The following is a 26,380-nucleotide window of genomic DNA, read 5'->3' on the forward strand; positions in this document are numbered from 1 at the left end:
GTATGTAGAGGTAGTAGGGAGAGAGTTGCAGGAGGGGTGAGTGGAAGGACTTCTGATTTGGAGACGTTGATGGTTAAACATGAAAATTTTGGGAAGTGAGCCAACCTTGTCCAACCTTTGTTGGAAATACAGTGACAGTGGTTCTATAGATAAAATGAATAATAGGGGAGACAGGGGACATCTCTGTCTTGTGCCTTTATTCAGCGGGAAGCTGAAAATGTCCAGAGAACCCCATCTTCTCCAGAACTCTAAGTAGCCATGTGACTTGGATGCTATTGAAAGCCTTCTCGGCATCGATTGAGATCAAGGCCAGAGGGGAGGTTGGATGACTTTTGGCATATTCTAACGTCGCCAACACTTTGCGGATGTTGGCCACCGCTGAACGTCCTTTGATGAAGCCAACTTGGGCAGGTGATATCAGCTGTGGCAAAATCCTGGCAAGCCTGTGCGCTATGATTTAAGACAGTAGCTTAGCATCCGTGTTAATGAGAGAGATTGGGCGATAGGATTCCGGGAGAGTGAGGTCTCTGTCTTTCTTAGGGATTACTTTAATATATGCCTCCTGTCCCGTTTTTAGGTATGTCCCTCCCTGCCATATTGAGTTGAAAACTTCATATAGAGTAGGCGATACTGATCTTTCAGTATCTTATAAAATTCATTGGTGTAGCCGTCTGGGCCTGAGGATTTGCCATTAGCCGAGGAGTTAAGGGTACCCAATATTTCCTCCAATTATATATCTGCATTAAGGCATGTGAGATCAACTTCCTTTATTTTTGGGAGAGGTAGAGATTTCAGAAAAATATCACCCAGATCCATATCTGCCTGGGAAGCTGAGTACAGCTTGGCATAGAACCGTTCTAGAATGGCGTTAATATGTTTAGGATCGGTGGAAAGTTCTCCCGACTCTGACCGCAGGGAGGGTATGCGTGACTTGAGAGATCTTGGTTTTGTTAAGTTTGCCATCAGTTTCCCTGGTTTGTTCCAGAATTTATGGAAGTGCAATTTTGAATGGGACTGATAAAAAGATTGCTGTTGAGCAGTCCACCATTCAAAATTTTTCTTGGCTTTGCACCAGAGGTCACTGTTCTTCGAGGAGGGGCATGTCGAGTATACCAGCTGGGCGTGGCGTAAGGAGAGGCTGGCCTCAAGTAATTGGGCTTTAACCTTTTTTTTTCTGGTGCCAACATATGACATAATGTTACCCCGGAGAACAACTTTTGCCTTCTCCCAGAAAAGATTTGGGTTATCCGTGTGGTCTTTGTTGCACAACTGATAATCTTGCCATGCCTCTACCTGCATAGTCCTGAAGGAGGTGTTGTTGTAAAGATGGGAGGGGAAGCGCCATAGAAATGCATCTCCTCTCGGTAGGGAAGAATGCATTTGTATTAAAATTGGGGCGTGATCTGATATGGCTATAGGCATTAGACGTGTTTCGTCTATCAGTGCGTCCACCGTATTAGATGCTAGAAAGTAGTCTAATCTGGCAAAGGTTTGTGCACACCTGAAAAGTGGGAATATATCCTCTCTAGGGGGTTACGTATCCTCCAAACAACCACAAGGTCCACCATCTCTGACAATTGGAACAGAGGTGTGGGCAGAGGGGGAGTTGAGTCAGACACTTTCCTTGTTGCTCCCGATCTGTCCTCACTTAAGACCATAACAGAGTTAAAATCACCTCCCATGAGTTTGTGAGGATTGTCATCCTGGAGGATCCATGTAGTGATCTCCTGGAAATATGCGGCTGTAGGAGTGTTAGGGAAATATACACTGTATAGTTAAAGGATCTTGTTATGAATATTCATTTTAACAAGTATCCTACGTCCCTCAGAGTCACTTTCAGTCTGCACTAGGTTTTAGTCGAGAGATTTATGGAATAAAATGGCCACCCCCGCCTTCCTTCCCACAGCAGGGGAGCTCACCACCTCACCCACCCACAGTTTGCGTAGGCGATGTACATCTGCCTGAGGAAGGTGGGTCTCCTGTAGTAGGACTATGTCCGGTTTTAACTTTTTAAGGTGTCGGAGCACCATCATTCGTTTAGCTAGGGAGCGTAGGCCATTTGCATTCCAGGAGATCACTTATATGCCGTGAGAGATGAGGGCATAAAAATGGTCAGATTAAAAGTATGCATTACTATCAGTATGGGATCACATAGGTCGATATCAAGCTTATCCCTTAACAGGAATATAACTTTACGAGTTAAAGAAGCAAACAGCATTTTTTGATTAAATGTGTTGAACAAATATATGGTGAGGCGGGTGTGTAAGAAAATGAAGAGGGGGTGGCATAACGGGCATAAGTATCCCATGTCCGCCCATGGAGTATGATTTTAACCAACTTGGAGCCAACAAGGCCAAACGTTGAAAAAAATAAAAATAATGATAAAAATAAGAACATAAAGCAATTAGTGCATTACTTCGCTTTCTTCCTTGAGAGCGTGGCAGAGCTTACTTGGCGGCTCTGCTAGGCCAGGGTATAGGGCCTTATCAAACGGATAGTCAGGGTCCAGCATGGATGCATGAAGAGAAGGAGGTCACAAAATAAAAAGAGTACTGTATATATATTGGGCTTTAACCTGTGTGTATATAATATATATACACATAGATGCTGACCTTGGAGAGTGGCTGGAGGGCTCAGTCCTTCTGAGGAGAAAACTAGATTGAGGCATTGTCAGGGGAAGTTCTAACATCTTTTTGAGAGGTAATACATACCTGGAAGTGTTTTTCTTACACACTGCAGGCATTGAAAATGAAAAAATATATCTGATGCTAAGTCCACTTTAAGGCCATGTAAGCGCAGTGCATTATTCATGTTTGGCACTTTGCAAGCAGAAACATAATCTTGACACCCAAGCAGTTATGGCATACTCCATATGCAGGATAACCGCCTATACTAAAAATACAAATGTTGGCTGCGCTAATGTAACTATCAAATCAAAACAACATGAAAAAAGGCAATTTGGCACACTGAGCTTTTGTACACTCTGCCAACTTACTAATGGGTCTCAACGGATGGTGGATCTTGACATTTGCTTTGGTAACATCTGTATGATAAATGCTTTGTATTCTAGTGGTAGCACAAATGTAAAAACATAGCCTCATATTGTAGGACCAACAATGTAAAACGGGCTCTTTGCAACTATTTAGTGGATGACAGAATTTATCCATGCTGTCCTTTTAAATCATGGCCACCTTTCCCCCACCCATATTTTTATAAATTGTAATGAACAATGCACTGTGCCAAACAATATGGAAATATATGGAAGGCACCTGTAAAATACGCCTTTGGCGTTGTGTTGACAATGTTATGTCTGCTAATTAAACCTTGTTGGAAATAAATGTGTACATGAACTGTGTTGTTTTGCATTTTTTAGTCTTTTGCATACATAGTAGCATCTGTATACCTTTAGGATTCACAAAATTATGCAACCTGTAATAACTTCATTGTTAAGCTATATTAATTATAACATGACATTTCAGACAAAACGTAAACAACAACAAATGCTTGTGAGGAGAATGTCAAATTAAATAATTTGTTATATTACACTTTTGGTTAGAATGGTAGAGTGATCAAGGGTGCATAAGTCCTACCTTAAACACTCCTATAGCTGTATACTCTTTATAAATCAGAGCAATTGATACATTCATACAATGGACTTATTTATTCAGCAATAACTTTGTAATTACTTAAAGTAACACTGAACTCAGGTGTTAAATCTTAAAAATACATGCAAGAATCTTAACTATGAGCAAAAAATTATCTTATTTGTGTATCGCTCAGCTGTAGATCCTCAAATTATCTCTGAATTGGTGATGACACTGTCCTTCCGTTTGGCTTCCACTCCAAGCTCGCTCCATTGATGCACTACAATCTCATGTTTAGTTTACTAAGTTGTATTGAGATTGTAGTCCATAACGGACATGGTTTTAGTGTCACGTTAAGATTACAAATGAGCATGTATACCCATGAAAGTTGTGCAGTTATCCCAAAGCATTGGTCTACAAGTCCTGCCCCATTAAAGCCATGGTTTCCATGAACTGTACTTATAAATACCAAGCCTGAAACAGCTGTATGCAGTTTGTATTAAATGGATCTACAATATTAGTCTGAATCTGTACTATACACTAGCAGTTCTGAATATACATTTGCCCATTGAGGTGTAAAGGAATGATTTGCATAGCCCCTCACACTATTATGAAATGAGGAATAATACTCTTATTTTTGGAATATGTTGGCACAAGGCAGGCAAATACATTCTGTTTCTTAAGAAGGCTCTACTGTTCTCACAATAATTAAATTAGTGATGCACCGATATCAATACCAGTATCGGTGCCAATGCTGAGCATTTGCATGAGTACTCATACTTGTGCAAATGCTCTGATACCCAAATCTGATACTGGCACTTTAATTATGCTGTATGTCTAGCACTTGCTGGGGACTTTGTGGTGTCTCTGTTTGGTGGTGACGTCACCGAGAAAGTAGGTCCCCAATGAAGGGAATGTGCCTCCAGGAACAAGGAACGTCACTTCCTGGAGATGGGACATGATGCGGGGACCTCACTTTCTGGAGACAGGACGTGTTGCCATAGAGACAGTGCAGAGATGGGCATCCCAGAGAAATGGAAGCAGATAGGCTGCTGCTGGGGAGGGAGTTGGTGTCTGGCTCCAGTGTGGTGCTGTGCCCATAACACAGCACCACCCTGTGGACATCCCTACTGCTTCTTTGATAGAACATGAAGCTGTATGGGGTCCTTTTCTGGGGGAAGATCCTCGGGGTCCATGGGGGACTATTATATCTGCCAGGTCACTGAGGAGGAAGAGGGTGAGGAGCTGCAGGAGGAAGACTTTCTACAGGTAAGGGCCCCTATAGATTATATAACCCCCATACACTGAGTGGCCAGATTATTATGACCACCTGACGTTTGTAGGCAAATTAGCTATCATTATCTATAATTTCACGCTGAAGTTGCTAGAGGGCCAGACCATTATAAATAGGGAAGCAGGTTGTTTACCATGACAGTAGAAGTGATTTTTTCTGAAGATATGGGTAAACAACGTGATTTAACAGCCTTTGAAAGTGGGATGATTGTTGGCGCTCGGAGCCAATTCTGCTGTTCAAGAACAGCTGTTGTTAAAGTGTTTAAAGACTGGACTGTCAGCCGAAAATCTGGGTCTGAACGTGCGAATTGTGGCTGTCAGCGACTAGTCAATGTTAGGGCAGAATGGAGAGTGGCAAGACTGGTACAAGACAACATCTCGTGGAGTCACGAGGCGGCCCAACGAAGTCATCTCGTAGAGTTATCTCGTGGCCCAACGAAGTACTGATGGGGTGGTCATAAGAATCTGGCCACTCAGTGTATATACGCCACACTGTACATCATTATTGGGGGGAGAGGGGCTCCTATAGATTATATACCCCCTATATATGCAGTGTACCTCATTACTGGGAAGTAGAGGATTGCTGTATAATGTAGTGCTGGGATTTCTAGTCCTCTATAGCTGATGGTATTCTGCATTGCTATATAATGTAGTCCTGGGATTTCTAGTCCTCTTTAGCTTATGGCATTATTCTGCATTGCTGTATAATGTATTGCTGGGATTTCTAGTCCTCAATAGCTGGTGGTTTTAATCTGCATTGCTGTATAATTTATTGATGGGATTGGTAATCCTCTATACAGTGGGGGGGAGTCCGGTCAAGAGGAAAAGAACCCTTCCTTCATACTGGGGCCCTCTATGCTTCACACTGCGCCAAGACAAAACTATATTTGGTATTGTCTAAAATAACACTAAAATAATGTTTCTGGTACAATGCCTAGATAAATTATTTACTAATAAACATTTTTTTTTTAACTTTTTAATGCAACATTAACAAAATTAGCGATCAAGATAATTACTATTTTAAAAATAGTTATTAAAATTAAAGTATGGTTCATATAAAAATCAACAGAGAAATAATAGCTAAGAAGAAAAGGGCAGGAAAAAGTTCATTACTGCTGATTAGAGTTAACTTAAAGTGACACTAAACTCGGGAATTAAATCTTAAAATGCATTCAAGTACCTTAACTATTAACAAAAAGGAATCTTACTTGTGCATTACTTGGTTGTAGTTCCTCAAATCATCTCTGAATTGGTGCTGACACTGTCCTTCCTTCTGGAGGGTGGCTACTTTTGTTCTGCATGGTTCCTGTGTGTGTCACCACCAATTCAGAAATGATCTGAGGTTCTACAGCTGAGTTATGCACAAATAAAGTACAGTATTGTTAATAGTTAGGGTACTTGAATGCATTTTTTTTTTCCAACACAATTTTATTGTTTTACATTGTACAGTAAAGATTAAAAAAAAATGCATACAGAACCGATCAGTCGTTTCTTATAACTTATTAGGAACATTACATGCATGAACCCTAACCAGTACAGAATAATTGCATACTATTCCATTTTATCCTTTCTCTTTTAGTGTTAACCCTCTCTAGTTCTGTATTTTAACAACTTTATAAAGCATAATCATAACACAAATAATACCTAAAACCAAATACAGGATCGTTGTGTCCTTGCTGTCATTTGTCAAGCAAATGTATAGTGCACCCGATTACTACTGCATGCGTTCCTGAGGAGCATCTATGTGCTTGCCCTGTTGGAGCTCGTGGCCGGCTTGCGACAAAGGTACCTATTCACTTCCCGCTATCTGGGCCAGAAGTACACTGGGGGTGAATTTAAAAGGGGCCAAAAATTGTTCCCTCTCTGTGGGCGAGAGGACCAGTTTAATAAAAGGTATCCACCTATCATAAAAGGAGGTTGTTTTCCTGTCATTATCCAGTTGTGTTTCCGCATCTAATTTTTCAAGGTACAGTAGGTTGAGGAGATCATTTGTGAAGCCCTGAATGGTTGGTGGATTGGTGGCAAGCCATTCCCTCATAATGATTCTCCTGGCTGCCAAGAGTGCGATACTGATCCATTGTCTGGTGTATTTACTGAAACCCCCAGGTTCTTCCCAATAATTGAACAAAATCAATAAGACATCCGATGGTATCTTCTTGTCTACCACTTGGGCAACAAAATCAACGACATTTGACCAGAAGTTTCGTATTATCGGACATTCCCACAGGCAATGAAACAGGGATGGAGCTGGAAACTGGCATTTGGGGCAATGGTCTAAATCAGTGGTTCTCAACCTGTGTAACCTCAGGACCCACATTTGTCCTTGGTCATTAAGTCGCGACCCAAAAATAGTTTCACATTCGCAGTGATACCTAACCTGTATGGCACAATCGTCCTTTAAGTACCCTGAGAGTATCCTATCAATAAGGGAGCTATATAGAGGCTGAGGAGTGATATAGTTGCGTTTTATCATATGTGCTGACACTTGAGAATAGTGAAGATAATCTTGTGCGGTAAACAGGTAAGTGGACATTAACTCCGAGAACGTCAACACTTTGCCTGTGGATTTGGATATAAGATTGTGAAAAGTAGAGATCCCCTTTGTCTCCCATTTGGCGAAGGTTCCATATTCCACTCCCTGTGGGAATGCCGGATTACCTCTGATTTGTAGATGATTGGAGAAATACGGGTTAAGTTTCGCAATCTTGTGTGTCTCCCTCCAGGCCACTACTGTATCTCTAATAATGACATTTGTTCGGAGGGTGGAAGGAATGGTGGAAAGCGGGCAATGTAGCAAGGCGGACAGTCTCCAAGGATGGGCCATCTCCAATTCTAGTTGGAAGTTAGAGTAGTGGGAGGTGGAGCTGATCCAGTCCACTGAGTGCCTAAGGAGGCAGCTTAGGTTATATAGTCTAAGGTTGGGGAAAGCCATTCCCCCCTCGCTCATTGGCAGAAATAGTTTTTTAAGGGATATTCTTGCCCTTTTCCCCTGCCAAGGCTGTAAATGCTTTGTTGATGGATGTGACATCTTTATGTTTCAGGAGAAAGGGCAGGGTGTGCATAGGGTAAAGCAATCTGGCAAAGGATATCATTTTTACCAGGTGTATTCTGCCAAAGAGCGATAGAGGAAGGTTCCCCCATACCGCCAATTCGTGTTTTATTTTGTCAAAAAGTGGGGGATAATTTAATGTATATAACGAGGAGGTTGTTCTGCCAACGCGAAGACCCAAGTACTCTATCGACCCTTTAGCTAAGTGGAATATGCCGGAGGAGCTTAGTGAGTTGGACGCCGGGGAAGTTAAGGGGAGGACGTTGGATTTTGAAGCATTGATGGTTAGGCCCGAGAATGTCTGAAAATTAGTAAATGTGGTGTGTATGAAGGGAAGATCCCTGGTAGGATTGTTTGAGAACAGTACCATATCATCCGCGAACAGCATGATTTTTACTTGGCTCTTTATAAAAGGGACACCACAAATGTCTGGGGTTCCTTGAAAAAATATTGATAACGGTTCCAATGCCAGATTGAATAACAACGGTGACAGTGGACACCCCTGTCTGGTACCCCGTAGCAATGGGAAGTGTTCAGAGACGTGACCTGGAGTACAGATTCTAGCCGAGGGAGAGTCATACATCGCCGCTAAAAAGGATTTAAATCTGCCCGATAGCCCCATCTCATCCAGTACTCTATACAGCCGGGGGAATTGGATGCTATTGAAAGCTTTTTCCGCATCTATGGATATGAGCGCTAGCGAGGAGGTCGGATGAGTCTTGGCATATTCCAATACAGATAGTAATTTGCGAATATTGGATACCGCTGAGCGACCTTTAATAAATCCTACCTGAGCTGGTGAAATTAAATGCGGCAAGAGCCTAGCCAACCTATCAGCAACAATTTTCGATAACATCTTGGCGTCCGCATTAATTAGGGAAATAGGTCTGTAAGAGCCTGCGAGAGTGGGGTCTTTATTTTTTGGGGGTAATAGTTTGATGTGTGCCTCTGATCCCGTTTTTAGGTAATCTCCCTGCCACATGGTATTGAAGACCCTGAGAATGGTAGGAGTAATTTGTTCCTTCATCATTTTGTAGAATTCATTCAAATAGCCATCTGGGCCAGGAGATTTACCGTTGGAGGAGATACCAATAACTCTGTGAATCTCCTCCACGGTAATGTCTTCATTTAACTGGGCTAAATCTTTGCTGCTTACCTTCGGCAGGGAGATTGACCCTAAAAAGCGTTCTCCCTGTGCCATGTCCACAGGAGTGGCCGAATATAGTTTGCTGTAGAATCGTGCGAAAATTTGGTTAATTTGTTTGGATTCGGAGGTATAGTCTACCTTGTCCGTTAACATGGCCGCGATGTGCGAGTTAGTAGTGCGGTGTCTAACTAATGTTGCCAGCATTTTGCCTGTTTTGTTGCCAAATTTGTGAAAGGCTAGTTTGGAGTGGGAATGGTAGTATAGGTGCTGCTGATTACTCCACCACTCAAAGTCCAACTTTGCCTTCATCCATGTGTCTCTATGTTCTGTCGAATCTTTCAAGGAGTAATTAATTTGGGCGTGACGTAATGTTGTACTTGCTCTAAGGAACTGGGCCCTAGCCTTTCTCTTTTTAGCAGCCACGTATGACATGATTCTCCCTCTCAGGACCGCTTTGGCTGTTTCCCAGAAAAGATTCATATTCCTGCCAAGCCTCCACCAGCATTGACTGGAAAGAAGTGTCTGTATATAAATACGAAGGAAACCGCCAAATAAATGAGTTGCCAGTCGGGAGGGAAGGCTGAATCTGGATCATAATTGGAGCATGGTCCGCTATGACAATGGGAGTAAGGTCAGCGTCTACAATCAACGCGTCCACACTTGCCATTGTCAGGAAGTAATCCAACCTGGCAAAGGAGTTGTGGACAGATGAGAAGTGTGTGTACTCCCGTTCCAGAGGATGACGCACCCTCCAAGTATCTATGAGGTCAGCAGTGGTGACCAATTCTTGTAGTTGGGTGGTGGGGAAAGTACCTGAACCCGCAACATGCTTTGATTTAACTGACCTGTCTTCCTGAAGAACCATGACGGAGTTGAAATCACCCTCTTGGATCTTGTGTGGGTTGTCATCTTGTAATATCCATGAGGTGGTGTCCTGGAAATAAGTGGCAGTAGGGGAATTTGGAAAATAAATATTATACAGTGAATAAAGTTTATCGTTCACCCTGATCTTGACCAGCAATCTAAGGCCCTCTTGGTCTGCTTCTACTTGCTCTACCTTGTAGTTGAGGGATTTTTTAAATAGTATCGCTACTCCTGCCCACAGCTGGAGAACTTATGACCTCGCCCACCCATAACTTGCGCAGTCTTTCGATATCCTTCAGGGGCAAGTGCGTTTCCTGCAAAAACGCTATATCCGATTTCATTTTTTTGAGGTGGCGAAGAACCATCATACGTTTTGCCGGGGAGCGTAAGCCATTAATATTCCAGGAAACCACTCTCATGTTAGATTGCATATCTTGTGAGGGGAGAAACTAGGCAATAGAGTCATACCCGATGGTATAACCGCTTTTGGACTTATAGTCGCTACCAAATGCATCCTAGCACTTTTGTTAGATCCCATTAGTATTATGAGCTTTGGCACACATATGGCTTTAAAGTTTACCTTTGAATGTAGATTGCATGACATAGCAAGGACATTTTCTGACATTGGTCGTGTGACAACCTGGGCCCCAACTAGTTTGGAGCCGAACATTATTATTTGATCAACATGCCCATAACTATGAGCAAAAGGTAATAAAAGAAAAACAAAATCAAAAAATAAAACATAACATTGAAATAAACATATTGGTGACTTCACCTTTTTCCTTAAGAGCTCGGCAGAGTGAGCACATAGGCTGCCGCCATGCCAGGGGCACAACCTTGAACATTGAACAGTATACCAACTTCAGCAACCTTTGTTACACGGTTTGCAAGACCCTCTGTGTCTCTTCACACCCCAGCTTATTTCAGGTGTAGTGGCCCATAAGACATCCATCTGCATCGTGATAGCCAGACCCCGGGAGTAGGGATTTCGGTAATTGGGCCCCCTTTGCAGTATTTGGATGGGTATGAAGGGCTTCGTTCCAGTAAACATGGGGCTCTGGAAAATAAGGTCCCGGAGTAGTTCGTAACCTCCGTATTATACCATTGCTTCCTGATAATGCGGCCAGGGAGTCCGTAGGGGCATAGGTTATACGGAGCGTGGAAAAACTCACTGTTGTCACGTCGGGCATTCCCTCTCATGACATCCCCATAAACGAGATAGAGGGAAAAAAACCCACAAAAATGCGACCAACCTTTCAATGAGCACAACACGTGGGCGACACCACCCGATGTTATGGCGAATCCGTGGGGGTCATGGGCAGACGCACAGAGGCCTTTTTTAGCTGTGGTGGTGGGTTGTTGAGGTAGGGGAGACCGGCCGGTCATCCCAGGACCCGCCAAAGGTCGTATCCGCTCCACAAATTTGAAGGCCTCCTCCGGGTCCTGGTAAGCCAGAGTGGATCCATCTTCCACTTGAAAACGAAGTGTTGCAGGATAGGCTAGAGTGAATCTAGTTTTGTTCTGAAATAGGAGTGAGCAGACGATGTGCACGTTCCACCTTGCACCCCGGGCCTAGACCCAGGAGATCTGGGATGTTTATGGCGCAGATACTCGGCAGCGTGGATGGGCGGTAAGATTCGGGGAGGCCCACGATCCGCACGTTATTGCGACGTGAACGGTTCTCGAGGTCCTCGACCCGATCCAGGAGGAATTGTACTTGTTTGGTGTTAGTATGTAGCTGAGAGGCCGACGAGTCAGCTCCCTCCTCCAGGGACACTATGTGTGATTCCGCCTCTGTAATTCTCTTGGCCTGATGCAAGAGGTCCTGCCGTAAGGACTGTATGCCCTTAGAGACTGCCTTACTCATGGCGTCCTGGATGGTTGGCCGCAGCAGTTTGGCTACTTCAGCCGCAATCAGGCTGTGGTTCGACATTGCTGGCAACTCGTCATCCGATGAGGCACTGATGTCTCGTGGGTCGGGGGTTGCGACCATCTTGGTCTGGCTCTGCAGCCTTCTACTACGTACCTGGGTACCTTTGCCGCGAGGTCCTTTGCGCCGCTTCGCCAGGAACTTATCCATGTTTCCGTGGCTCAGGCAATCGTCTGCGGTGTTTATGGGCTAGAAAAGGCTGCTGATTTCAGGTTTTATATGCGGTTTTGCCCTGCCCGTGCGGGAGCTCTGCACTCTGCGTCCGCTACATCAGGCGCCGGAAACGGAAGTCTTGAATGCATTTTTAAATGTAACTCCTAAGTTTAGTGACACTTTGATCTGTACATGAATGAAACATAGTAAATTCTATGTAAAAATAATGTTGTTACCCAATTTTTTGGTGAAGTGTCTGCTCACCGACAGCTGGTATGTGCAGGCAATAGCAGGCAGGGAGCTGTTGCTGTGGAATAGGAGCAGGGAATAGGCCCCAAAAAAACTCTGTTGAAGGATGTATCTCCTACTCCCAAGTTCCAGGACTGGTTAAAGGTTATCTAAAGCCAAAACTTTTTTAAGTTTTGAATGTGGGAAATGGTTAAATCACGTTATTTTTGTATTTATTTTTTCCATTGAGAAGGTTTCCTTTCACATCCAGTCCAATAGACACATCAGACACAGAGATAAAAAAAATGACAGCAAAAACTTTTGAATATAGAGTTACAATAAGGGCATATCTTGCTTGATCTATATAACTTTTACAAATAACTGTACATAATGTGCAACTTCATATCTACACAATTATCCATCTATTCCTTTTAAGTTTGCATTGCAGGGATACCATATTTCATAGTGCATAGAACTTACTTCCCTGTTTGATACCTTTATGAAACTGACATGCACAAATCCATGATGCTGATTTTTTTTTTTTAGATATTGCAATAACAAGTTACCACAAAAACATGTATACTGCTTCAACTGTATCCAGGACAATGTCACTTTCCACCAGTCACTACATTGGAGGTTTTAGGCACAGTTGGAAGTTCAAATTGATCTTCCATTAGTTTAGTTAACTGGTGGTAGTTGTCAAATAAACAACATTTAGGAAATCATGTAACATCTTCCCAATTATGTCGGTGTCTTCCTGCATTTTAGCATTAAAGCTGAATTCCGGACAAATATAAAATAACACAATTAAAATCAAATTATGGAATCATCAAAAATATCATCACCAAACATACTGGAAGAGAAATGGGCAGCACTCTAAGTCAATAGGGGCTTTATTGCTTTCCCTGTGCTGTCAGTTTAATAACGAACATGTTTACAGGAAGGCAAAGCAGGGTAATGGGCTCCTTCTGCTTCATTACCCAATCAGGGGCTGGGGTGTGTCTTAGAACAGACAGCAGTTACTCACATTAAAAAAAAGTCTGGTCATGCACAGCAAGCTTCGCTGAAAAATGTATTGTAGCACACAGGTACACATTGTCTCGCGTGGATCCTCTTCACTCTGACATGTTTATAGTGGGCTTATTTATAGAGATCTCTCTCTATCTCTATCTATGACTTAGCCCATTATTGGGCAAAACATGTCAGAATGAAGAGGATCCGTGGCAGTATAATGTGTACCTATGTGCTATAATAAATATTTCAGCAAAGCTTGCGATGTGCAAAAATAGCAACTGTGTGTAACTGTGAGTAACTTCTGGGGCAAGCTTTGCTCATAGTTTGCTAGTCTGTGGAGAGTTCTGAACAAAATTTATGTGCTGCCTGGCAGGGTTTTCTGGATCACAAAACTGTCTAAACAGTCTTACAGAACCTTTATCGGGGGTAAACCATCCACCTATATGTATTTCAATTGTGTATTCAGCTGTTTGGCTACAGTTCAGCTTAAAGGAAATGATGAAATTATATAGTCTATTGTGATTGAATGATTCTGGGTTAGAGAAAGGGTGTGTCTAATTTTATTTTATTACACAGGGGGTTATTCACTATTGAGCCGAAGGATACAGCCATAGCTTCAGCTGATCCTTCAACTCTCTTCGGCCGCCAGAGTCCTTCGCGTCAGTCGAACCAAAGGGCTGCTGTACCGGTAGAAGACTCTAGCAGGTGCCAGCCAATAGGAAACAGTTAGGCGGAGCTAGCTGTCACTGCTAGCTCCACCCAATTGATTAGTTTTTTTAATTTATTTGTCTTTTTTTAAATATTTTTTTATTTCCTATTTGTTTTCATGTTTAAAATAATTTGCCAAACAGGAACCTGTTCTTCTTCTGGTGTCAAGCAGTCCTAAATGTCCCTCTCCCAATAAGATAAAAATTCAGGCACCCAGGAAAGAAACCATCTTACCATGCTTAAACTTAAAGAGGAACATTGAATTACACTACCAGGTGAGATACGCTAATTAGTATTTTTCAGTATGCCAATTATAGAAAAAGCTCACAAACACTAAACTAAATAGCTGCACAAGAGATGTATTGGGTTAACTAATCAGTGATCTAATTAGTAATACTGTAACTAATGTTGGTCATATGTGGATTTATCTTTTGGCTGACTCTGTGAATTTCACCCACTGTTCAAGCAAGCTGGAAGGCTTGGAGAGCATCTGAAGCACATTCTGAAAGCTCCTTGCAAAACATAATCAAGCTAATTTATAACAATGAGCAAAAAAATCAATTGCCTAATTACACATCTCAAGGAATTATAATAAATACTTTAACTAGCTGTCATGGGCACCAGTCTGATCAGCTCTGCTTCACATAGCCTCTTCTGTACAGTGGAATTTGATGTTGTGAAATTGCAAAGGTCACTCCCAGCTCTGTGAGAGTATATTGAGATGAAGAAAAGGGATGTGTCCCCAGTGGTTGTCCATGCTCCCAGGAAGTAAACAGTAGTAGGCCTCTGAGCAGGCTTGATCAATGATTTGTCCAGTTTAATCTACCACACAACCAGTAGCATATGTGTTCTTAAAGCTAAACTCTGCAGAAAACCCTGAAAAAAACAGCAACAGTTTCCCACCAAAGCCACTTCTAGCCATTCAGTACTTTATCAGGAACAAAAAGCCTCTAAGACCCTCATTTACTTACCTAAGTCCACTGTCACTTGACCATCCACACTGCCACCTAATGTAGACTAGTGATCACAAACTACTCTGTGCAACTGACTGGTAATGTTTTGCCCCCCTTGTATTGTGATGTCACACTTAACCACTGTAAGACTAGAGGACCCATGTAAGGGTGCTTTAATGTATTCCTTTGACAGCCAATGGAAAGCGATATGTGCACTGCAAGAATTACTCTTCCACGATACAGACCAGAAGAATATGGTATGAGGTTACAGGTAAGAATATAGAGCTTTTGTTAATAAAAAAACATTGATTAACTAGAGGCTTGAAGAGTGGAAAGGGACTGTAGTAAAGCTTTTAATCAGAGCTAAAGTTAAAAATAAAAAATGTAATAGAACATATATTATAAGTCTCTTCTGCCAAAAAACTGCTTCACCTGTGTGCTATAAAACGTCATCTTCCTGTACAATGCCTGTGACACGTGTTCAATCCAATGTACATGCCAGATCCATTTCTGGCAGCTGAAGGATGCTGATAATGGAACCAAGTGCTGGTATAATGTCACCCTAGCATGCATGCATAAAAGATACAGGCTCGGGAGTTACATCCTCAGTGGCCACTCAATGCCTGAAGAAAGACGCTGGACATTGAAGAAGACTAAGAGAAGGTGGCATCGGCTATAAATAGAGCAACAAGTAGGAATGCGGACCTTGCATCGCTTTAGGAGCCAAGCTTACATCTAAGTATGCAAGTATGCTGTAAGTACATTATGGACATTATGAAAAGAGCTTCAGGAACCTACAGTGGATTTCTACTTTACTTAAGGTGATAAAACAAACACTTACATCTGTTTTACAGTTTAATAAAACAGTATCCAGAGTTTCAAGGTGGGTTGCAAAAATGTATTGGTAAGCATCAAACTCATGTAAAAATATGAATCTACACATAATATACTCCATATCATTTTTTGTGAATAGAAAAAACAATGAACTCTAGCAACAGTATTGCCTAGTTATCATTTGCACTCAGTCGAGGTTATAGTTTCTGTAGGCATTTTTAAGAATTACTCAGTCCACATATTCATCATAAGGACATAGATACTGTATCTAAACAAATTACAAATATAACCAACCCAAGTATTTCAGATAGCGTTCATAGCTGTGTTCAAGTATAGCATAAAATAATTTTTGACGTTACTTACCAAACTCCTTGGGAACAGCAACAGAATACACACAGTTGTGTCCAATACTGTAGTTTTTAGGATAGTTTGGTGATAACACAGTGCCTTCTGAGCCAGTAGAGCGACTTCCACACGGAGCTGAAATATAATAAATTTTCTTTTTAGAATACAAGTTTGCAGGTTTTCACTACGGCAATATATGTACTTCCAGACACACAGTTTATACAGCAAGTACAATTTGAATGTCTCAGGGAGGATATACACAGCGTTGTATGATAAGGCAAATACAATTGAAGCAAAAATTGAGCTTCTGACCACATAACCAGACTCTGCAGTTGGTTTGAAAGATAAACCATAATTGCAGAGTTTCACATTTTTCATAAAACAGTTACAATGTTAAGAAAAAGAAAATATGCTATATATATATATATATGAATCTGTATATACTGTCCACCTTTTTGTCACATGCTGTTGTTGCTGTAGGTACAATAGGTACCCAGAATGTTAATGACAGAGCATAAGGGTGAAGAATCGATTGAACATTTCCAAAAAACTTTCTACAGGTGATATAGTGCAGCTTTTCATCATGATACAGGAGCGATGTAAGGGCCAGCAGGAGGAACCATGGTGTGTGGAGGAGATGTGGGCCTTTGGCACTCCCAAAATTATTAATTGACAAAGACTTTTTAGAGGAGGAGACTGCAGTGCTAGAAGACAAAGGAGTTCGGACTCGCTGCCTGCCAGAAAGATAAAAATTCAAATTGTTCCACTGCAGGGTGCAGATAATTACATTTGTTGTGAGAAGCAACAGAGTCACTTTTATGATTTCCTCTGAGATATTTTTTGAGTCGAAAAAGTTTAAACTAATGTCAGGATTTTATTGACATTTTTTTTCTCTCTGGTGAAGGCCCCTGGAGCCCCCTAGTGTAAGGGAGCCTTGAATGCGGGAAGCATCATCTAAGTGGGGGTTAACCAAATACTGAAATGTAAAGTAGCTCCATGCGATTGGCTATGTCCCTATGGGGTGATGAGGTGGAGTAAGACTTCCCATGAAGCCATTCCTAAACTGCACGTGTGTAGACAGGAAGTGGCTTCAAAGAGGCTACAAGAGATCAACAGCACTGAGCTGTAACAAAGGATGAAAAAGGTGAAAACAGTACAGTATTTTATTATTATAAAAGTGTCTATTGTTTATGATAGAAAGTGCTCTAGACAAAATGTCATTCAGATAGGGCTTACACCCATTAGCCATAACATTATAACCACCTGCCTAATATTGAGTTGGTCCCCCTTTTGCCATGTAAATAGCTCTGACCTATGGAAGCATGGACTACATGCACCAAGCCATCAGTAGTAGATCTTTTAAGTCCTGTGAGTTGCGAGGTGGGGTCTTCATAGATTGAACTTGTTTTTCCAGTACATCCCACAGATGGTCAATTGGATTGAGATTTGGAGAATTTGGAGGCCAAGTCAACACCTCAATCTTGTTGTTGGGTTTCTCAAACCATTCTTGATCCATGTTTGCAGTATGGCAGGGCTCTTTATCCTGATGAAAGAGGCCACTTGGCAGGACCCAAAGTTTCCCAGAAAAACATTGCCCAAAGCATCACACTGCCTCCGCTGGCTTGCCTTCTTTCCATAATGCACCCTGGTGCCATCTCTTCTGCAGATAAGTGACATAAACACACCCGGACATTCACATGAGGTAAAAGAAAATATGATTCATCAGATCAGGCCACCTTCTTCCATTGCTCTGTGGTCCATTTCTGATGCTTAAGTGCCCATTGTAGGTGCTTTTGACAGTGGCCATGGATCAACATGGGCACCCTGAGCGTTCTGAAGCTATGCAGCCCGATAGGCAACAAACTGTGATGCACAGTGTGTTCAGACACCTTTCTATCATAACCAGCATTATCTTTTTCAGCAATTTGAGCTACAGTAGCTCTTCTATTGGATTGGACTATAGGGGCCATCCTTTGCTTCCCACGTGCATCAAAGAGCCTTGGCCACCCATGAACCTCTTGCCAGTTCACCGATATTCCTTCCTTGGACCACTTTTGGTAGGTCCTAACCACTGCAGACCAGGAACATGCCACAAGAGGTACAGCTTTGGAGTTGTCTGACCCAGCCGTCTAGCTACTACAATTTCGCCCTGGTCAAGGTCGCTTTAATCCTTATGGCTGCCCATTTTTTCTGCTTCCACCACATCAACTATAGGGACAAAATGTTAATTTGTTGCCTAATATATCCCACTCACTTCCAGATGCCATTGTATCAAGATAATCAATGTTATTTACTTCACCTCTCAGCGGTCATAATATTAAGGCTGATCGGTGTATATCTACTTTAATTATCAAGAGGTTGAACAGAAAATTGGATAGTTCAGCAAAACAAACTCTTAAAGTATATTGACACAATGCCATTTATGCAGAACCATTCTGAACGCCTACCCTTTCAGTTGTACCTCAGTAATGATAAATGTTATTTAGACTTAGGAACAAAAGACTCAACATTTAAAGATATTAGTGTAAAAAACTGAGCTACTTTTCTAAGTGACACATTTGGAGTGTACTGCAGTGAGATAAGTTAATTATGGCTTCAGATCTCCGTATGTCGAGTTACCTCTTGGGAAACATTTGCAGCAATTGAGTATTGTGGAGTGTATCAGTAAATCTGATTTTACTTTTGTGACTGTTTCCAAGAAGTTTACATCCAACAGACAATATTCTCACTACTGCTTTGTTTTCTTCACAGTTAAATCTACTTTATTATTTTATTTCTATGCAAATTAAGTCACAAAGCTGGAGGTGTTGTAAATGACTTTTAGTGTAGTGTTGATTAAATAAATAAGAGCTTGGCTATAAATATGCATATACTGTATATGCAATCTAAGACGCCATACTAAAGATGGGCACACATAGTTTAAAAGACTGCTTGTTAAAATATGCATTTACTGAACAAACATCCTACAAACTAAAACCCTTCCTAAATGGCAGTCACCTTCAAGTAGACCTGTGGCTAGGCAATGGCCATTCAAATATTGAAATATTCTTGACAAGCAGCACATAAGCTTGAAAGCAAACCTCTCTCTGTATCTATGCATTGCAATAAAGGAGCAATTCATTCTTAAAGTTCACAAGAGAAGCAATATCATTACTCAAGTTGGGTTTAAGCACTCTGCTCTCTCCCTTGGTCTTGTGCTCCTGCACTTTGATTACATTCAAGATTAGAAGGGCGGAAGACTGCCAAGTCACTGATAGGAGAGGGGGACAGAATGAGCTACTGATAGAAAACAAAAGTGACATTGTTTTTTGTAAACTTTGAGGAGTATGCTTCTTTAATTTAAACTCTTATGTTTGCCTCATTAGAAAAAATCCCTGCAACATCTTTTTTCACTTGATGTACCCTTCTGGCGGACAGTGGATGTTGAGAAATCTGGGTATGACACACAAAACTGGCTTGCTCTATCAACAGAAAACAAACCTCTACAGGACATGTGAGGGAGCTATAAGTAATGCATGTATAGATGGAGCTCCCTAATGGCCATACCCCCAGCACACCACCCCCCAAGTTGACACTTAGCGCTGGCCGGTATATTTTGAATAGCTGCCTGCTGTGAGAACTGAACGTGCTGCTCTAGGGGGAGGCTGAGGAGCCTTTCACCTCAAAAAGTGGAAGGCATGCAGCGACCCACTGAACACAGGGTCACGACCCACTTTTGGGTCACGGCCCACCAGTCGAGAACCAAGGCATTAGAGCATACTTCAGTACTGCTGTTATAGTACAATACATTAGTATAGTACATTAGCCCAGTATTGTCCATATAGTTGAAAAGATAGTGTTTATGTTATTCATGCTGCAGAGTCATGTCGATGTTGTACACTGGGCGTAGAGGAATATGTATGTTAAAGGCATATGCAAAACTGGTTAATTTGTTTTAAAAATCACAGCCAGATCATGTCAAAAGCGTACCCGCCTCCTCCCACCCAGTGGGCATGACCTATGTGTAATACAATAGACAAATACAGCATTCTTGTCAATCCATCTTTTGGCCGAGCCAATCTCAATCATAGAGATTAGATCCCTGAGGGTATTGTGTACAATGTTCTTAGAAACAGCAATGCAGCTTGAATGATCTGATAGTAGTTCAATCATGCCTGCTCGGTATTGTGAGTAGTCCATAACATCCACTGCTCCGCCTTTATTAGTGGGTTTGATTATAATATTCTTATCAATTTGAGAGATTTGAGAGCAGTGAATTCAGATTTGGTCATGTTCGAATACAGCCTATGTGTACATGTCCTGGTAAGAACATAATGTCTTGTCGAGAAGGAATACAGTTACTTATTATTAAGTTTAGGAGACTGTTCTTGTTTAAACAGTTCAACCTCAAACCCAAAGGTATCAAACCTCCCCATGGGGCAAAATGACAGGCCCTTGCCCAGCAAAATGCACTCACCCTCTGTAAGTTGATACAATAACAAGTGCATCACTGTTCTCTCTTTGGGTGTGCGGGTGACTTTTTTTGGACATTCTTATTTTACAGTAAAGTCACTGGCCTTAAGGACTTTAAATTAAACACTTTTGTTACATGAAAAAGTTAATAATGCCATTCACAAAGATAGGCAGAAAGTCGTATACCCTATATGTATGTATTTATGCTGTGCAGCCTATTGCTCTCTGTTAGTGGCAAATATTTCAAAGAAAGACACCCCAATGACAGCTAGTGGTTTTTCTCTGTGGTAATCCTAGACATGACATTAGTTGTATGTAGGAAAATGTTGCTCTTGGCTATACAACTTTTATATTTAATATATTCTGCCTCTTAAAGCTACTACATATTCACAAATGAATGTTATTAAATCTGTTTGCATCAACAGGTTTAAAAAGTGTGAAATGTATCCTTAGATGCATTGAAAAAATCAGTTTAATTCGCTTTGGCAAACCAGCATTGTAAGGCAGGGCAGCAAAAAGATATAATTTGTAAATGGCATCCATTATCCCATAGACCTATGGAAAACAATTTACATAAATAAAATGCTGTGTCTACGTAATTCTGTAGGCATACATGCATGACTATAGACCATAAGCATAATTTTAGTATTTCAGTGGCTACAACAGATATTTTAAAAACCAGCACAAGTACACTAAAGCAATTCTACAAATATCAAAAGCAATTGTTTGTCAATAAAGCATCTGCTTGCACCAAGTGCTTAAAATTAGAACACAAGCCTAACTGCCTTTAGGTTAACCCTGGCAGTAAAGCTGACCATACACAGGTAGATTTTCAAATGAACTTTCATAGGAAATGTCCAATCATAACCTTAAAAAATGCCATTGCAGACTTGATGAATGCCATTGGAAATTGAATTTGATTTTAACATCAATTTTGGAATGAAAACCAGATTTTATGTTAGAATTTTGTTAATTTGAGAAACATTTTTCAACCTGTTCTTTCAAGTTCTTTCAAGTTTGTTTTCATTACGATCAAAATCAATCATCGATTTAACCCAATTAACTATTATAAAATCAAATGAACATTCCTAAAACTGATTTTTTTTAAAGTGAAAATTCTACTGGCATATGGCGAGCTTTACTATGTGTACCATAACACTAATTGTAACCTAAACCCATGGCCTAAGCCAAACACTGTTCTAGCCCTACAGCTAATTCAAACTCTTTGATAAAGCAATGTGAGCAGACCAAAATGTGTCGGTTCATGTATTCCTGTTTGCCATGATGAAAAAAATATGTTTATCTGCTGCATATTAGAGCAGTAAACCTTTCAACTTGAATCAGTTAATCCAAATTAAAAAGCACCGTCATCCCCGAGGCCAACAACCCCCTAGGTTGTGAGGGTCACTTTATGTTGTGAATTTTTCCAGGCTCATGGGATATGATTTTTGTGGTTTCAGTATGAGGTTACAGTGGAGGCTCAAGCATTTTTTAAGTTACATTCTTTGCGAATTGCATCCTGTGAAGGAACTTTCTAGCTAGCAGGTAATAAATATTAAGAAACAAATGCATTTGCAAATTCAAGACTATTTGATATGTGACATGCCTTTAAAGTAAACCCGAACTGTGGCAGCTGTGTCCAAAAAAAGCAAGCAGAGGGTAAGCACTAGTTACCAGTAGGGATGAGCTTCAGGTTCATGTTGCCCATAAGTTTGCCAAGTAAAACCAAGTTGTTCACAGATTAGCAAACTGTTAAAAAATTTGGCCATTTCACCCACCAAACCGCCGTTTGTGTCCTAGCAATGATGCTCAGTGGCCCAGTTGTTAGCATCCTAGCAACCACTGATGCTGTGTGGGTTGCTAGGGTACCGGTGGCCCTAGGTTTAGGTCACTTGGACATTCATAGAACCTATATCTTTGATTGGGTTCAGCGAACATCCAAGTGTAATGACCTCGGCCAGTTCCCTCATCACTAATCCCTGGTATTGCCTATATAATTACTGCAGCTGATTTTTTTTCCCATTACTGACCCACCATGTCTTGTTCTGCAATTTGTCAATTATCACAGAGGTTATGAATGGTCAACTGATGACTTGTGGGTGAATGTAAAAAGAGCAAAACCCTTTTGCTAAAACAATAAAGTGCGCTGCTATTTTTTAGGAGAGAAAAGGTACGTCTTTTATGGTATTGCTTATGCACAATTAACATTTCCATATCTTCCCTATAAGACAGCAAATCTTTTTTTTTTTTTAATATATATACAAACCTCAAAAAGCATTGCTAATATTTGCAGGCCTTTTGGAAACAAGGGCTGTTTGCTTCATTTCCAGGTAGGGTAATGCAGGAAAAAAAGTTTTACTATGTTAGCAAACTGCTTGCTTGCAGATTTGGCCTAATTGAACTAATTATGCAAAAGATTACTCTCAATCAATATGTATAAAACAGGTTAACGGTAATTAGAAGTGTAAATTAATTGTCTTTAACATCTGGATGCTGCATCAGAATTGCAGATGATGCTGAATGAGCTTAATCAATCACCTGACCTTTTACATGGGTGTTCAATGACATGACTGATAACTGCCTTCTATAATAGTTGTCTATGGACATGATGACAGTTGTTTGCTGTTTGTTCCTTTATTCAACATTAATAAACATCTAAATCTCTCACCGTGGGTCTAATTTTAAAGTTGCAAAACTTGATGAAGCCTTCAAGCATGTCTACCTAAAACGCATATGATAATGGTCACCTTTATAGTATAAAACATGTTTGCTAATTCTATTCCTTTGAAATCCCATTGGTGAGATTTTGCAATTGGGTGTTTGATCCTCTCCCTAAAGCAACCAGATGGCTTTAGCAGAAAGCAACTAAGCAAAGCTGTCAGTTACTATCCCTCCCAATCCTTTATTTGCTCTTTAAAAAACTGCCATGTCAGAGTTCTTACAGGAATCAGATACTTTACTTTGTGTTCCTATCTCTAATGTTAAATGTTGCCAAAGAGACAAACTTGAAAGCCATGTTTGCAATTATAGTCATATCCATATGCCATAGCACGAGTTCCTGGTGTAGATCTGACAGTGCTCAGACTGCAAGCCCTAAAAATGCCCATACCTTTGTTAGTGAAACAGAAGCTCTAGATACACTCATTGAGAAACACCCCTTGGGTGATATCTATTGAGAAACACCCCTGCAATGTAAACCTGAGTGCATGCTTTGGAACAAAGCCGACATGAGATGGCAATATAAATACAACGTCTGGGGCAGGTTGCAAACTGCAATAGCCTCAGTTATTTGTTGGAGGCTTAAAGGAAACGTTGGACACAGTGTGGAAAGATTATAACTTCTGTCAAGTTGATTTTGCTTCTTCTATAACTATTATGGAGATTTTTCCTGACTTTATGTGTGGTTACTGAGACAGGAAGTGAGCAACATTTCTCCAACAGGTGCCTAGACAGTAAAATAATTAGTTTAAAAATGTTTTGGGGAAGGCTGGAACAAGTAAGGTTTTTGTTGCTGTCTCCACCCCCATTGAGGATATCACTTCCTCTTTGGTCACCAGGACAGGACATAATGTGAAAACTCCCAAACAGGGACAGAGCATGCAAAACATAAGTTACAGTACTTCTAACCCTTCCTAGTCGTAACTAAAAAAATGTGCTTTCATTGGAGATGGGGCTTAACTGTACTGTATGTAAACCCTAACATTGAATTCTAATTTTCTCCCTTTTGGACTGATAGACATACCATTAAATGTGATTTTGTTACATCTGTTCAAAAGTTTATGTTGATTTAGCAAGAAATCTAATAGGCAGATAACTTCCGATGAGTTCTGCATGTGCACAATGAGGAGTTATGGAGATGAGGAGGGGGCAGGAATGGGGATATGTGTCTTTGTAATCCATCAGAAATGGAGTAGGTAGAACTGACTCCACATGTTTAGAAATTCAGAGCTCTGTTTTCAAGACAGAGAGGAAAAGAGGAGTATACTAGCCCTATAAAATTAAAGTTTTAAAGCCCTATAAAATTATTTTACTTACAATTGTAGCACAAAATCAGCTAACCCCAAATATGAATATAGATAAGCATGTTGCTGGAAAACCAAAGAGCAAGTTCAAAACGGCATTGGCATGACACAACTCATATAAAGACCCACACATGGAGAGACCCTGTAGCCATTAAAAAATATAAAAACAAACAAAGGAACCATATAAAATAATCATTTTTTATACTTAAGTTTTTGGTGGGTTGTAAGTGGAACCTTTGCTTCCTTGAAGAACTTGGGGTGCCACTGATATATGATACTTGCCAAATTTGTGTTGGATAGTATGCCCTTTGCAGACACTGTGGTTCCTCCTGCCAGTGACTTTGGTACAGTTTTGAGGTACTGGCTAACAGGGGGAACCACAAAGTCCAGTGGGGGAAATGCTAGCCGATACACCCACGTGTCAGATAGCAGTAGCTCCCATAATTCTTTAGGAGAGCAAAGATGACATTAATTATCTAGCAAAGTATGTCACTAGTACTCCATAAAGTTTAAAAGAGCTGACCTATGGATCACATGTATAATACAAAGCTTCAAAGCTGCTGCATGGTCCCTTCATCAAGCAAAAATGAAAATTCCACTCATTACCTGCTGGAAAGGGTGTCACCTTTTTTTAAAGGATGGCTTTGCTTTATTTTTTTATTACAGCAACAAGGTCTTTTTAAGCCAGGCTGAAAAGTTCTTGTCCCATTTGACTCCCACAGCAATCAATTAAGCTTTTGAGATATCTATCGTCTGTGAATGAGATTAAATTGGTCAGGCACATCCACTGTGATGTGCTCATGAACAGAAGCTCAGATTACAAATATATGCAAATTAACTTTTTATTATTTACACAAGCTGAAATGTTTATTTTCGTAAACGTTCATCTTGGGATCATAAATGGAAAAAGGACAATCCTGGTAAATACAGTCAATACTATTGTAAAATTCTTGTAAGTCAATTTGGTTTTCAGTCATATTGTGTAAGCTAGCCAAAAAGAGCCATTGGCATCAGCTGTGCAAAAGTTTGCATTTACATGCAATAATAAAAAAATTAAGTGTCCTATCTGGTGATGTAGACAGAAATGATTACTTGTCATGCCTTTGTGGAAGGAATGTTTCATCTACATACTTTAATTAGATCTTGCTTTTAACTGCCATAATCCTGTGCCAAATGGTTTAGTATATTACACTGGATAATCTTCACATGCATTCATAATGGAATGAGAATTGTGGATTTGGTTCACATCCCAAACTTATTAGGTAAGCTTCAAGGGCAACTGAAAGGAATGTCTTTACAAAGGCAAGTAATTTTTTCCAAGATGAAAGTCCAAGCACAATACAGCTATTCATTATACATCTATTCTAACAAAATTGGCATCTAGAAGTTGTAAACTAAGGATTTAGGAAATGTAAATACTTGCACAGCAGAATAATTTATAAAGTTTCTCTAAACAGGATTTGCTGTCCATGGCCATTGGCACCAAAGGGCCTTAAAGCAAATAATTTTTAGAAATCCATAGGGAATGATTCTATACTTTGAATTGTCTCCCACATGAGACTATTTGGTTCTTCTTGTCCCAACTCATTATAAACATAATGGTTTCGAACCTTCTATACCTATACTATAGTAGTTGTGATTTCTAAATATTCCTCATGGTGACAAGAGCTACACATTCTGAAACAGCTGTGTGTAGGTTGATTGTTAACATGTTTCTCTAAATCTTTAAAAATTTTAATTTCCAGAATACATTTTCATTTCATAAGAAAATGATATGCAAACACCTTATGTTTTTCTATAAGAA

The 26,380-nt window shown here is 40.6% G+C and overlaps 1 protein-coding gene across 1 annotated transcript in view; it reads right to left on the reverse strand.

Moving 5' to 3' along the window:
* The window catches only part of CSMD3 (CUB and Sushi multiple domains 3), a 576,345-nt gene that overhangs the window by 301,187 nt on the left and 248,778 nt on the right, over positions 1-26,380 (reverse strand). The window contains exon 28 of the mRNA XM_018567203.1: positions 16,121-16,237. Within this exon, the coding sequence (XP_018422705.1) occupies positions 16,121-16,237 (117 nt within the window). The remainder of the gene's footprint in view (positions 1-16,120; positions 16,238-26,380) is intronic.

Source organism: Nanorana parkeri, unplaced genomic scaffold, assembly GCF_000935625.1.
Source record: "Nanorana parkeri isolate BGI_ZX_2015 unplaced genomic scaffold, ASM93562v1 scaffold1019, whole genome shotgun sequence".
Classification (NCBI taxonomy): Eukaryota; Metazoa; Chordata; class Amphibia; order Anura; family Dicroglossidae; genus Nanorana; species Nanorana parkeri.